Below are 16131 nucleotides of genomic sequence, written 5' to 3'. Positions count from 1 at the left end.
TCGACCACGAGGTCCACCGGGCGGCTGTCGGAGGACTCCGGTACCCCAATGATGCGGATATTGTTGCGTCGGGCCCGTCCCTCGAAGTCCTCAAGCCGCCGGGCCATATGGTCGTTGACCACTCTAATGTCCCCAAGCGCGGCCCTCAGATCCGACACCTCCGCACCCAGGGTGGAGGTCCGTGTATCAAGGGCCTGGACCCTCTCGTTGGTTTTAGAGAGGTCGGCCCGAATCAGGGTGACGTCGATCGCGACAGTGTCGATCTTACGGGCCAGGGCCTCATATTGCGTCGCGATGGTTTCCCTGATGCCCTCGATGGCGCCCATAATGTCCTGCAGGGAAGGTTCCGCAGAGACGGTCGTGCCTCCCCCTGCAGCATCCGGGGAGAGGCCAGCAGCGCCAGGGGACCCCCTGCCCTGGGTATAGCGGTCCATGTTGTTGCTCTGGACCGCTCCCCCGCGCAGTGAAGCCTTGGTCTTGCGCCCCTCCGGACCCCCTTTGCCCGCCATGTGAGCGCAGTCTCTCAATGGGACCTCCGATCAAGAGGTGTGCCGGGCGCCAGCGAAAGGACCACAAACTGTCGGTGTAGGGGTCGGAGGCGTTAGGCCCACCAGTAGCAGATGGAAGCAAGCCTCGGGCAGAGGCCCAGGAGGCACCTCGCCACCTTGAGCACGCACGCCAGCTGATCTCCTGAAGGCCAAAACCGAAACCGAAAGTGCTGAATCGGCAACTGGCACCGCGCTGAGGCCGCTGTTGTTCAATTGCAGCCCGGCCCCACGGGTCACCTTCACCCCGGCCACCTCCGTCGGGTGGGTCCCAAAAGTTCCGACGACGACAACTCAGGATTCCCAGGTCCGATTAGAGTTTTGAAAAGAGATATATGATCAGCTGGTCTTCATCTCCCAGATTCCATAAACCAAATCAGGATAGTCTCAGGATATATTCCGAGGAGCAGAAAGGGTCCGGGGAGCCCTGTGCTCACGCGACCATCTTGGATGCGCGCTAGGCTCCTCCTCCCGGTGTGGTCTTTTCTGACAGCCTCACTGTCCATCAGCAACAGGACTGCAGACAAGTTCTGCAGGCCTACAGACATATGTTCTCTCTGACCCCAAGTCAGACAAACTGGTGCACCCATGAGGTGGACACTGGTGACAGTCTGCCTGTGAAGAGTAAAATCTACAGGCAACCTGACCATGTCAGGGACTGCATAAAAGTTGAGGTACAAAAGATGTTGGAGCTGGGAGTCATTGAACCTTCAGAGAGCCCTTGGGCTAGTCCTGTAGTCCTTGTGCCAAAACCTCACACCCAAGATGGTAAGAGAGAGATGAGGTTTTGCGTGGATTACAGAGGTCTCAATGCTGTCACTAGGACAGATGCCCACCCAATACCTAGGGCAGATGAGCTCATTGACAGACTGGCAGCTGCTAAGTTTTTGAGCACATTTGACCTAACAGCAGGCTACTGGCAAATCAGACTAGCTGAGAGTGCAAAGGCCAAAACTGCTTTCTCGACCCCAGGAGGACATTATCAATTTGTGGTAATGCCCTTTGGTTTGAAGAATGCACCTGCCACTTTCCAAAGGCTGGTGAATCAAGTCCTTACTGGGTTGGATGATTATTGTGCAGCTTATCTTGATGATATTGCTGTCTTTAGCTCCACCTGGGAGGATCACCTGGTCCACCTGAGGAATGTTTTAGAGGCCCTGCAAAAGGCAGGCCTCACTATCAAGGCCACTAAGTGCCAGATAGGGCAGAGCAAGGTTGTATACCTGGGCCACCTAGTTGGTGGGGGTCAGGTTCAACCACTGGAGAGCAAGATCCAGACCATAAAGGACTGGGCTCCTCCAACTACCCAGACTCAGGTCAGAGCTTTCTTGGGCCTGTCTGGGTACTACAGAAAGTTTGTTAAGAACTATGGGTCCATAGTGACACCACTTAATGACTTGACCTCCAAGAAGATGCCAAAGAAAGTTCAGTGGACAGCAAGCTGTCAAAAAGCATTTGATGACCTGAAGCAGGCCATGTGCAGTGCACCTATTCTGAAAAGTCCAGACTACTCCAAAGAGTTCATTGTCCAGACAGATGCTTCTGAGTTAGGTGTGGGAGCTGTTCTTTCACAACTGAATGTAGATGGTCAAGACCAGCCAATTGCTTTTATAAGTAGAAGGCTGACCCCTAGAGAGAAACGTTGGTCAGCTATTGAGAGGGAGGCCTTTGCTGTGGTTTGGGCCCTGAAGAAGCTGAGGCCATACTTGTTTGGCACTCACTTCAAGATTCAGACAGACCATAAGCCCCTCTTGTGGCTAAATCAGATGAAGGGTGAAAATCCCAACCTTCTTAGGTGGTCCATTTCCCTACAGGGGATGGACTTCACAGTGGAACATAGACCTGGGACTGACCATGCCAATGCAGATGGACTCTCCAGATATTTCCACTTAGAACATGAAGACTCAACTGGTCAAGGTTAGTTTAATGTCCCTAAGTTTGGGGGGGGTTGTGTAGGAGAGTAGGGTCTGCTTTCTATGTTCACCCCCACTTTTTGCTTTTGCTTTACTGGTTTTCGACTTAGATGTGGCTGTGGGCCTGCTAATCAGACCCACAGCCCTGCTGTTCTCTCTCTAAATTACTACTATGTACTTTAGGTGCATAACCCATTTGGATAGGATCACCTTATTGGGCCCTGTACAGTGTACCCTAGGTACCCAGGGCAGAGGTGTACCCTAGGCCTACCAGGGGCTGCAGCATGTATTGTGCCACCCCTGGCCTGGCCTTCCATTTTGACACAACTGGCTGATCACTCAGCTGGGGCAAGGTCGTGTAATCACCCCTTGCTTAGGTGTAGTATTCCTATACCTAACTTACATATAGACACATGTGTACCTATCAGTCACTCCTATGGCAGGCCTTGACAATCCTGGAGGCAGAGTGCTTGGTAACAGGTGAGATGGTGCTCTAGCATGAGCTGAGCCTGTCTGCAGCTTTCGGAACCAAGTCCTTATAGCTGTTCTACGATATAGCCTACCATATACTCTTAAAGTACCTTATAATCTTAGACGGTTATGGTAACTATGGTTTGGCTTTATCAAAACATGTCGTGTAAGGTGTCTAACACTCGGGAATAATACCCCCATGCCATTTCTGGACATGAGAATATTATTCCCCCCTTCTAGAGGGAAAGACATGTTAAAATCATACTTCAACTGTTAGCCTCTGACCAAAGCCTCAGCATCACAAAATGGATGCTGCTGCCACGACACAAGTCTGACCTCCTGCAGCTGGGAGTGATCCCAGCCAGGGAGGCCTGGACAATAGGTTTCCTGCTTGGGGAGGTGCTAGCACCTCCCCAGACAGCCTTTAGTGTATTGGGGCAGGGTGGGCTGAAAGGAATGAGACATGCCTGGGGCACACAAGGTGTTCCTTGCATAGTCCAGTTCAAACCGGCGCTGGGGCACTCCAGCCCCAGCTCTGGCGCGAAACTGGACAAAGGGAAGTGGGTGTAACCACCCCCTCCCAGGTCCCACCCATAAGGCGTGACCTAGCAGGTATCCCAGCCCCCCAGATTAGTATAAGAGTGGGAGTTGGGCCTCAAGACTTTAGATTATCCTGAACCTGCAAAACTGAACAGAAACTCTGGACCTTCGACATTCGACGAAAGAAGAAGACTGAAGAATCTCCCTTGTAGCCAAGGAGTGGCTACCCTGTGCAAACAGGCACCATCAAGTGACTACCCTTTGCTCTGTGAAACGTTCGACGAGGAACCGATTGCAGAGCCCGACCAGAGCCTTGATTTCCAGACTTCTCCGACCCTCATCCACATCTGCAGCAGAGCTGAGATCCGTGGAGGCGACGAGCGACGTGGGACCGGCTACCTGGGAAAAGTGGCTAGTAACTTACAGCGCAGCTTCTGAGGTACCCTCGAAGTTGTGCACCGGGGATTGAGAAGCCCCAACCCCAAGCACCATCTGCACCGAAGACCAGCCCCCCACACTCCACGAGTCCTGCGTGGGGCCCTTCAGCATTTTCCTGCTTGCCGCGTCTGCCCGGTTGCTTGCCCGCTGGCTAGTGGCCTCTGTGACGACGCTCCCTGAAATCTTCTGCGCTGGTTTGGCTCCTCCAGACTGGCTCCCGCTTCTCTGCAAAGAAGAAGCACCCCAGACCTTCCTGGTCTGCACCAGAAGCAAGTCCCTTGTTCTTCGTGGGTTCCGCTTGCCAAGGCTTGGTGAGTCCTAGTCCAACTTCGACGCCGCCGACAGCAAGAGCCTTCGTGGGACAGCTCGCCTCCTGGTCCTGGTCGTCCTCGACGCTTCCTGGTCCTCCTGGCTGCAGCGACAAGCTTCACCTTCACCTGCAACTCTTCACGACATCGCCTGGTTCCACGTGGTCACTGGCTAGTGACCTTGACTCTGTCCCCTCTGCTTGCAGGTTTCTTCTCTTCTTGATCCCAGGCTTGGGATCCACCGGACACTCTCTCCTGACTGCCTGTCAGCATCTTTCTTCAGGCATCCATAGGAGTCGACGACGAAAACGACGCATCTTCACCCCTATGCACCCGCAGCCTGTGGGCTAGGTAACTTGGGTACTCCGGTGCTCATCAGGATAGTGACTATCCTAGTGTCTAGTTTTCAAGTCTCAACTTCCTAGCTACTCCGGAAGTGTCCTAAATCTATCTATTTCTAAACTGTAACATTGCTATTGACTTTTACGCATTACGCATGAGTGTTTCCACTCTGCACACGAATCCCGTGGGCCTCCCACTTCCTAACTAACGCTAGTGTAGTGTAGCCCCAGCGATTCCCTAGGCCTAGGCCTATTCTATTTCCGTGACAGTGGTTCTTATACCACTTCTTTAGTATATGGTTTGCGTGGCCCCTAGGGCCTAACTGTATTACTTACCTGTGTGACTTACTGTATGCATTAATAAGACTGTGTTGTACTTACCTCTAATCTCATAAAGAGTGCTGAGGGTTTGCTTAGAATAAATACACTTTATTTTTTATATATATCTGTTGTGGTGTCCTTTCATTTGGTATTCAAGGGATTATATATGGTATCACAGCTGGCTTCACATGCCATTCAGAGTTTAGCCTAAGACTGCTCTTGTCCATGCTACCACTAGGATAGCTGGTCTATAAGGTTGACTTTACAACCAATCACCATAAGGGTATTTGGACTGATATAAGGTGTACACTATCACTAGTGACATCATACATCAGGCCAACTTCTCACAGTTTGCCTGATGATCGTGAGTATGCTTATCCTGCAGAAGTCCCGTTGCCTCTTTTACATTCAACAGCGATTAACCAGTCCCGTTCTTTCTTTGACACTGAATCAATGACTTCCACTGCCCCTTCCAAAATTGCTATATTTTTTGCCTGGTTCAAGAGACATTTTTTGGTGGCACCTTGGACTTAGATCTGGCTGGTGCTAATCTGTATTTTTTTGTTTATGACAATTGGCTTTGTGGTAGTGTTTTTTAAACTTATAAATGGACACTACCTGACTGAAAGATCTACGATTGGATTAATTGATGGAACTTTGGCCCCCCATTCCTCATCACACATTATAAAAAGGGACCAGACATTTGTGAACATTACTGCCTGGCCGGTGCGTGATGGGATCGATTGGGATGCTGTGTTTCTATGGGTGATGTAGTTAAACAGAATATCCGATCTGATGATTGGGATGTACAAGCTATAGAAGCACTGTTTTCTGATCTAAAATACTATGCTGCATTTGATGCTGAAGATTTGTATTTAAGTTCTGCTAATTATGGTGAACAGTTTTGTTATCAACATTATGGCACATTTCCTACACAGAGGAAATACTTTTTGAAATTTTGTTAATTACACACAATGGGAACATTGTCCGGCCCCTTCTCGTGGCAGTTCTGCCACGTTGGTGAACAAGTTCACATACTTCTCGGATTTTAGTGTGTCTAAAGCGGCCTCCTTTTATTTTAAAATGGCGCCTGAGACCGCCTCGAAGGTACGGTTGACACACACCAAATTATTATATTCTAAGTCCTATATGGACGAATTGGCTGTCGGAGGCTATGAGCTATGGAAAGCTACTATCGATCTTAAATCGGTTTGGGGTACTAAACCATGGCAGGTTCAGGGCACAGAAGCTTTGCATCGCACCCGTCTTATCCCGAATCATATTTTGTTTTTGAATTCATCTATTTTTCAGACGACTTGTTTTGGTTTGGCAACGTCTAAAAAAATGAATTCCCCCACAATCCCGGATCTGGGAGCGTACCCCGGCTGGGGTAATTACACAGATCTTTCCCTCACTAAGTTGCAATCCCTCATTTCCAACACCACCTTTAATGTATCGGGGTTTAATCCTGAGGGGTGGTTGGTATGGCAAACGGGTTCTGATTCTTGTCAACGTCGATTTCTAGCCTTGGCACCAGGGTACACTCAAGTTAGGGTAGATCCTCGTTTTGAATCATCACACACAGTAACTACATACTCTGTGGGTAAATTATGCCAGTCGTGGTTGCAACACTCCACATTAGCATCTGTTAAACTTCATTTGTCATGTTTAAACGACAAAATCGATTTGAATGACTTTATTAAAGGTCCTGCAATAGGCAGGTCCAAAAGATGGGTATATGCTATTTACAACAAGGTTTGGAAATTGTCACAAATTGAGGCTGCCTCCAGATTACGTGCTATTGACCAAGCCAATATGGAAAAAGTGTTGGCTGTGATTGATAATAGTGTAAATACCTTGTCTTCCAGAATTTACACTTTAGATAATATTGTTTCATCTGTCGTAGACATTGTGCAGGATGATTTGTCTGTGTTGTATCATGGCCAGAATCAGTTGCGTTCTGTTATGCAGTTTGCATGGACTTTACAAACGTTAAAGGCTGGGAAGGTTCCATGGGATTACATGAATGTTTCCTCTTTGTTCCTTCCTTTTAATTTGACTACGAAACAACAGTTTATGTCCATGAAGGATGCCACTTATTCATTGCTCCACATTGAGAAATTAGAACCGTTGCCTTTTTCTATTGCTGAGTTAAATTCAGCCACGTGGCTTATCCACGGCGCGATCACTTTACCTTTTTCGCTTTTTAAATTTAGTTTGTGCATGAAACATTATGCTCTTGGCAGATATGAACAACTTGGTAGTGCGTTCCTGCACGAAGTTTGGTCGCTCCCGTTTACATATAGATGCATGCGTGAGGGCACAGAGGTTTATCTGAAGGGTGAGGAATGCACTTCTGCCCCTGATCATTCTGTCGTGTGTAGACACATACAATTACATGGTGCTTGCAATGTACACGCTCCTAATTTGGCTTGTGTTCTGAAAGGTGTACCGGTGCCAGTTATTACCCCTTCATTTACGCTGCTTGCTAACGGTAGTTATTTGCTTTTGAATAATGAGAATTGCTGTGGGATGCTAAAGGGCATACCATACATAGTCACTGTTTCACAGCGTGTAGTTTGCTGTAATAATGTCCTTTTCCCGCCCCCGCATGGCCGGCTCGATGTCTCTATCTGGCCTTCAATTCCAACCTTGAGCGCAGAGTTCAACCAGATGAGCAGAATAAGGGCTCTTTTGTCTCAAAGGGAGGTCGCTTTAACTTCATCCCGTGAAATCTTTCTTCTTCACGTGGCAAACACCCGCACGGAGGTGCAGGCACTTTTGAATAAAGACCTCCCCTTCCATTTTGGAACATTGATACAGACTATCTTTAATGCCTCGTCTACGACCGGCATAGTTCATTTTTTTAAACTTGTGGGCTCCGGCCTCGTGACCTACTTTCAGACTATTTTTGGTGTGATACCCGCATTTTTTCATTCTATTTTTTCCAGCGTCTTCGGAGGTCTTCCTTTGCTTCTCGCCATTATAGCTGGAATACTTCTGTTGGTTTGCGTCCTACGCAATGGCTGCGCAATTTGCGTACATTCGAAACGAAGAGCTGTTGCAGGAGAGAGCCTAGCTGATCCTGTAATGTGATTCCACTAAGCTGATCTATAAGGTATGGGGTCCCCCATGCAAGCCTAAGAGACCTTCTATTAGTCTAAGAATACCTTATTAGTTGCTAGAGAAAGGAGGGTGGTTGCTTTCCACTGTCATTATTATTATGATTGCTCCTTTCATTTTCTATGGTATTGTAACAATGCTGATGGTGCTGATCCTAACCATTTGTCTGCTTGCGTTAGCCAAAGTACTGCATCTTAGGACGCGAGGTTTATAAAATAAACTCTTCAAACTTTACCGTGTCTTTGTTATTCTGTTGTGGACTGATATATAGCTACCAACGGGTATTTCGGATTCCCACCACTCCTGAGAGTATCTAAGTCGCTTGTTCTGGGTTGTCTATACATTGGGACCGCCGAGCTTAATCTCGGATAACGAATGTGACACTAAGCTAGTCGGATAGGGGTTCTTAGTTCTGAGGGGAGTTTCTCTGAGGTCCTGGTTTCCTGCGCATAGTTCTGTGCATAAGCAGAATCCCTGCAACATGTTTTGATTCTTTTTTATTAGCTTTGAATTATTTGAGCTAAAATCTGCAGAATAAGCACCAGATGATGCATTATGTAGAAAATGCAGCAAATCTATAATTATGTAAAAATTGCAGCGATTGGACAATTGAATAATTCCAGTGGACCTGTATTCAAGTAACCTTTCCTACACATTGGCTTACCCACTTATACAAACCATTGTGTCTGTATAATATGTGTGTGATATAACACACTCCAACACTCTTCTCCACCCTACATACTTGGAATGAGTAGCAGTGTAAAAGAAAGAACTGCACGAGAGCGGGTCTATGTAGAGATGATGGGCACCACTGGAGGGTGGTACCAATTGAATCTTTGGAGAAAGATGTCTGGGGGGGTGTGGCCCAACAAATATTCTCACACCATCTGGCACCATCACTAAAGCCAGCCCTGTCATTCCTGCATCATGTGCAGTGCCCAAGACCCTGAGGTAAAAGCAATTCAGCAGCTAATTGTGGGATGGCTGGGAGGAAGGCATAGGCTATGAAAGGAGGGATTTTGTTTTATTGTCATCAGTGTTTCTATAAAAAAAATTGAACATTTCCAGTTAATGGAAGTCAAAGAGAACAAGTACAATTGCCTACATAACATGATCAATGTGCTCTAATCCCAGAATCTTCTAGTGCCGCACTGTGACCTGCCAGATAACAATGGTTAAATGATAAAGTGGTCCCTATAGGGGAAGTGTAGCCCTTGACTTCCGCGACAAGAGTCTTAAAGCAGGGATAGAAAAAACTCCTCTAATGAATAAGTTTCAGTTATGCGTTTAATGCATTTATTTATAAATATCTCATTTCAGGATATATGAATCAATTCTACAGTATTGTATATTACTTGTATAAGGTGGTCCTAACAGGTGACGGAACAGTGAAAGTGATATATAGTGAATAAAAAGTGCATACATTCTATGCATAACAAACGTACTCCACCTGCTTTCAAACTATTGCTGTGAAAGTAAGGGGTAAACTTTCCCTATAGGGACCACTTTCTCATTTAGACAACTGCTCTGGGCTGGAACCTTGTACGGATTGCTTCCCCATTCTTGGAAAAATAGCATTTTCTTAAACTGTGTGTATGTGTGTGTGTATGTACATGTCATTTTTGTAGTGGGACCCTAGCCAAAAAGGCAGCAGACCACCGTACAAGAGCCAAGAAAAAATGATAGTCTGGATATCTGTATCAAATCTTTCAGAGATATATTTGCCAACATTTCACACAACACAGCACTGTAAGTGAAGTTGTTGTGCTGTGTTGAGTGAAAGGGAAAAAGTATAGTAGCATCACATTTTCAAAGATTTGGTGCATTAGAATTAGGATTGAAAGGTCCAATATGGAAGTTAGAAAGTCAACCCTCACATAATCTCTCTGTTCACTTCCTACTGAACCTCTTGGTTCCCTTTTCTCTATCTGTTCCCTCCTCTCCCCTAACTAGCCATTCATATCTGCCTCTCTCCCCCACATGCTTTCTCTCGGTTTCCCCTACCTCACCTTTTATATGTCCCCTCTACGTTTTTTTCTCTTTTCAACCTTCTCTTCGTCACCTTCACCATCTTTCTGTATCTGTGTTTTTTGCTCTTTTCTCTGTTCCATATTCTTCTGTTGTCGTCTTTTCACCATCTGTTCTTGCTCTCAGCTGGTAGGTGCTTGCCTTACTCTTCTCTCACTGTTCACTCTCACTATTCCAACCTTCTGTCTCTCCCTCTCAGCATATAGGCTTGTCTCCCTTCTCACCATCATTTCCTTCCCTTTTTTCACACTCTCTTGAACATAGACTTAGCCTGTGATACTAAGTCTATGTTCAGCAACAGAGAGATGCATCTGACACATTCATTAACGTTATGGGGTTAGAATTGTGAAATTGTGAAATCTGCCCCTTATGTCAGCTGTCAAAATTCTGCTTGGAGTGAATAGGTTTACTAGTTTTTCCATCTTTAAATGTATTCAGCTATCTGTGAATGTTTAAAAACACTCCAATGTGTAATACAAACTAAAGATCATAAACCAACTATATAGAATATTTGAACTGTGCTGGAGGAGTGTGAATTCTTAATACCGTGTTTTTGTATACTATGATTGTTGAGTATTATGTTGGAACACTTTTGAGCTTGGTATTCCGAATCTTTATCTACATAGGAAATACCGATTTCTTAATAGTGAATCGGTAAAATTCGCTATTAAAAAAAAATCGGTATTTCAGATTTACCTACATCGGGCCCATGGTGTCTGAATGTCTAAATTGGACATATGAGACTCTTAAAAATTCTCCCCTCACTTTCTAGCTGGTGGTGGCTAATGCTCTTAATGCAGGATGCCAAAGTTCTCATTCACATGGAGGCCCACTAGAGACAAGCCAAGATAATTTAATTTATTTACAGAGGCATATAAACTTGGTCAGATGCTTTGCTCCAGTAAGTCTCCCTCTACCTCAATGCGCTTACTTCACTGACGTGTATTAATCCAGGTAATGCCACCTTTAGCCTTCCGACTTTCTACATCACAAAATTGGGTAATGATAATGCAAAATGTTCCTCTCTAACAGAAGTGATGAGATAATGAGCAATAGAACACCAAGCATCTCCACTACAGAGCCACCCACAAGAACACCCAAAATGTACCAACTTGACACCCTTGCATAACGAGCCTAGGACCAAGTGCACAACGTCTAGCAAACTATCACACATACATCCCATAGCCTTCTGAGCTTGAGTTGAAAAGGTAAATGGGCAATAAAGATGCATTTACATTTTGTTTTTAACTTGTCACAAGTGCTGTGTGTTCAAGAACAGAGGGCAAATGTCAGACTATCGTCTGACAAATTTCTGCTTATTTCTTTAACATGTGGATTGGTGTTTACAAAATTATCCAACTTTACAGTCAAAGACTGAACAGTAAAGTAAACTAGTTGACAGTCGTGTGGTGATGGTGGTAAAGGGTGTGTGAGTTCAAAGGCTGTAAGATGGCAGTTTTTTTGTAACACACAACAACTTTTAAATACATGTAAATCAACTGTGCAAATGTTTAAAAACATATCAGCAGTTAAGAAACCACACATTAACCACTTGTTTGTAATTCAGAAGTGTCCTGACAATAGTTTTAATAGGATCAAAACAATCGAGACACTTTACTTGGTAATGTTCAACTGATACATATTTGCTGAAACCAAATTTCCACAAATCATTGTTTGTGCCCTATATAGTTTTACCTATAAAAGTTCATGTTGGTATTTTGCTGCCTTTGAAGGGGAAATGTTCTGTATGTCAAAGACAGTGCCTCCTTCTGACCTACAATATTGCCTCAACAACATACACAGTTTCTGGTCTGTAGCACACTTCTGTGCATCAATGAGATTTTGCAATTTACAGCTTACAGAAATGAAACTGCCCAATCAGTATACTATTTCCCATATACAGGTAAAATATGGAGGGCTGACAAATGGCTAGCCAGGGCATTGTATAGTAATTTTGAATCCTACCCAACCATTCTGGCCTACAATAATCAACACGCAGCAGTCTGCAGCCAATTATAACTCATGCAGGCAGGTTAAGAACACCCTTTTCATGCTTAATGCTCTTACCCTCACACACGACTTGTCTGCTATGGATCTTATCCATCAGTTTTAAAGCACGGCAAATCACTTGAGGGTCTCAAAGCACTGAATAATAGGCACGGATTCATTAAGTGATTTGCCCAGATTCACAGGATGTAGATGCCAACCACGAGACTCGAACCTGGGTCCCACCGGCTTCCACTCGGCAGTTCAGGCCATTACACCACAACCAGTCATCACCAGAAGAACAGGCATGGAATACCTGAAACGATCTGACACAAAGCTGGCCACTCTGAGGACTGCAAACTACTCCCAGCAATGCAGGTCTCAATTAGCTGCATCCTATGCGTGCCGCTTTACATCTCACAATGGCACTCATATCTGAGATGCTAGTAACGAGTCCATCTGAGCAGATCTTTCCAACCATTTCTCTCACCAAACATGCCTGCTCAGGACCATGAACTGTAACCAAAATATCAGACTAGACAACCGCGGATTTCCTTAATATGTGGAGTGCTGATTCTCTATGCCCTGAGGAAGTCGCTGGGCCATTTACCCTATGACGAAACACGTGTTGGCAGCAAACATTTCTGTCCTCTTGTCATCATGAACTACTATGTCATACCCATAAGGGGAGATCCTGATAATTAAGACAATAAAGAAGATGATCCTTTTGAAACACATGGATTGGACTTTGTCTTTGAAACATTGATACTTTCGGTCTGAACATTTATTTGTTTTTGCTCGGGAACGATCTTTTGCCTTTGCATTTATCCTCTGTGTACCCAATGTAACGGAGGATTATTGGGACATTGGTGGCTGTTTCCCTTTCTGTTCCCTTGAGCATTCTTTTGTCTGTCTTAAATAAAAAAAATTGATCTTGCGCAAGTGCAACCTAGCCACGCTTCGAAGTCTAAAAACAAAACATGGGTTACCCCATTGGGGTAATTTCGGTTTCTATTATAGTTACATCAAGCACCAAAAGACCTAAAGGTGGACATGATTTAGGGGTGAAGACAACAAAAGACCACCTTGTTAATAATAAACTGAAAATATTAACTAAAATCAGGGAGGAATCCAACATGTTCAGCGGTCCTTTATTAATATCTGGAAGCACCATTAATGCAGATGAATTTTATTCCTCACGCATACCACAATGTTCCAGGTCCCCTTTCTGCAAACATGACGTGGCTTGAGAAAGGGAACTAAACTAACAGTAATCTCAGCTTATGGAGTGCTGCAATATGAGGACTCATTCAAGCAGTCTGCAGACCATAAACTATTTGGTTTCTGGGATGCCCAAGAGTCACATGGCTGGTATGAATTCTATCCTAAGACGTGTCGCTGTAATTGTTTTGGAATGAGGTACACAAACCTATGAGGTTTCTCAATGATGCAACCAGGATCTTATACCTATGATGTTTATGCTGAAAAAAAAACAGAGACTAGGCAAATACTCGTTATTGTGCAGAGTTCAATCTAGCCAAGAGAAAAACTTGAATAGCCTGAAAATCAATCAGGTTGCCTTGTTTCCAGGGCTGAACACCCTTTTTAGAAGTGCCTCGGCTAAGCAGAAATCTCTGTAAAAATAAGACCGAATGAGCCCACTTTAACATCATTGAACATTATTCATGTTAACGACAGATGTCTAAAATATGGGGGAGTCTCTGTAAAAATGAGATGGAATGAGCTCTATGGATACATCTTTGAACAGTATTCATGTTAAAGACAGATGTATGAAATATGGGGAAAACACTGCATAATGCATACATGTAGAAGTTACCTATTTTATTCTGCCCATCACCCTAAATGGTGCGAGGCGTGTCATTTCTAGCCAATACAATGTTTCAGGATTGGTATACAATGCTACAGATTGCAAAAGTTAGCACAGTACTGATAAATCAAAACATTAAAAACAAAAACGTCTGTGCAGACCAATGTCCAATTCTATGACTGTATCCAGCACTACCTCACAGTAGAAATCTAGGGAAACTGGTGACTCTGACTCACCAGAACATGATGAGGTGACATGGCACACCTCCAGTTGTGCCCACTGACTGAATTCAAAGGAAGTTCCACAGTTGACACGACAGATGTAAAACCCAGCATCATTCACATGAACTGGATTGAAAACTAGATCTGGGCAATTTCCATGTGGAACCTGTTGAAAAATGATATATAGGAGTGAAAATATTGTTTTGCAAATTCTGATTTCTATGAAGATCGAAAAAGAATGTTTTTCTTGCATCAAAGGAGATAAGTGGTAAACACCTTTTTTAACTAGATACGTTTTTTCAGCATTTCTTAACCACAATTACTATTGTTACGACTTTTTTATTCATTCGATAAAATTTTCTCAACAATCTTTCACAATGCAGTACAGCGTAAAGCGCTGGGACAGCCACAGCTTTATCCGAAACAGAGTCCTAGACCGTTCCTATCAAATTTCACAATATGTTCTCTCCACTACATAATCTTCAATCTCCTGAACTTCAGCCACTTTGATTAGCGCCTTCTGTTCTGCATACATATTGACAGCACTTTATCCTCAAAGCTCATCTGCTACTGCCTTTAAGAAATAAGTTGATTTCGAACAAGATCATATTATATTCAAATGTACTTAAACATTCAGAAGAGCAACACCTCATTTGCAGCTACATTTAAGATACAGTTATTATGAGTGTAATAGTTAAGTTCAACTTTAGAAAAAGTGCATTTTAGAGATCGTGAAGGGAAAGAAGGCTTGATTAAATGTGGGTTTCTTCAGTGATTTGTTCTAAATTTGTACAGTCATTTTTCAGCAAATAAAGAGAAAACAGTGTAGATCCCAGAGGGAGGAGAGGGAAGTTACAGTGGCTGCACCTAGTAAGGGTGGCAAGAGACACTTGATTGGGTGCATAGTAATCATTACTTAGTGAGAGCACTTCAAAACCAGTTCCTGGGCGTGTTGCTAAGTGATCAGTTGCTGAGCAAGGCAGCATGGAACCCCTCATCCTAAGGAGTGCTCCCGAGAACCCAGCATGGAAGCAGTTATTGAACAGCACCGTAAGCAATTATTATTGGGGGCATATCCACTCTATGTAAGGTATTTGTTGTACGAAAACAGAATCAAAGCATTGTATAAGTCGAATGCTATAGTTATGGCAATATGTTAGATCCTATAGGCTTATATTTCAACGCCAATAACTAATGATAGTTAGTGGGCCAATTTACCCTACACTGTAGATGATTATGTAACTTAGGATTCAATGATTCAATCAATGGCATAACAAGGGAGAAGGGCAACACCACAGAATATTACTGAAGACCAAGTTCAGTCTCAAAGAAAGATCTTAGTTCCAGAATCTAAATTTAAAGGGTAGTTCTCAAGTTTGAAGACTTTGCTGTAGAAATGGCAAAGGACTTTCAATCAATACATTTATAAATTTATAAAGCGCGCTACTCACCCGTGAGGGTCTCAAGGCGCTGAGGGGGGTGGGGGGGGGGGGCTGGGGGCTGCTACTGCTCGAAAAGCCAGGTCTTGAGGTGTTTCCTGAAGGTGAGATGGTCCTGGGTCATTCGTAGGTGTGCGGGGAGGGAGTTCCATGTTTTGGCTTCCAGGTAGGAGAACGATCTTAGGAGAACGGACTTTGTCCCTTTCTATCTCGACGTGGATGGCACTGTGCTAATCCTACGCTTAAAGACTCTGATAGAAAAGCAGACATTTGAGGTGAGCAGATCTGGAGTGTTGCTGTTGTTGAGAGTGCTCTATACAGGAGCTGCTTTCCACCTAAACTTGAGAACTACCCAGAGTTCTTTCCTTCTTTTTTTGCATAATTTATGCGTCACTCTATGCCTGAAAGGGTATTGTAACACACCCAGACGCGGACCTCAGGGATCTTAAAAAAAAAAAAAAAACCACAGGTACTCCGTAGTTCGGTGAAGATGCAGTGTCAAATTTATTGCCAACATTTTGTCCCATCTTGTTCGAGCATAGTGCTCGTCATGACGCAATTCGCTCATCAACTGCGAGCTTGAGCACATGACGTAGATGGGACTAAATTTTGGCAATAAATTTGACACT

General features: G+C 44.4%; 1 protein-coding gene across 4 annotated transcripts in view; it reads right to left on the bottom strand.

Moving 5' to 3' along the window:
- Nucleotides 1-16131, bottom strand: part of MALT1 (MALT1 paracaspase) — a 597152-nt gene that overhangs the window by 395760 nt on the left and 185261 nt on the right. For all 4 annotated transcript variants that reach the window (XM_085630418.1, XM_085630393.1, XM_085630403.1 and 1 more), the window contains exon 4: nucleotides 14079-14229. In XM_085630418.1, coding sequence (XP_085486544.1) covers nucleotides 14079-14229 — 151 coding nt within the window. The remainder of the gene's footprint in view (nucleotides 1-14078; nucleotides 14230-16131) is intronic.

The sequence above is a fragment of the Triturus cristatus genome, chromosome 2_1 (assembly GCF_964204655.1).
Source record: "Triturus cristatus chromosome 2_1, aTriCri1.1, whole genome shotgun sequence".
Classification (NCBI taxonomy): domain Eukaryota; kingdom Metazoa; phylum Chordata; class Amphibia; order Caudata; family Salamandridae; genus Triturus; species Triturus cristatus.
The sequence above is the reverse complement of the archived record's forward strand: the minus strand, read 5'-3'. Positions and strand labels throughout refer to the sequence as shown.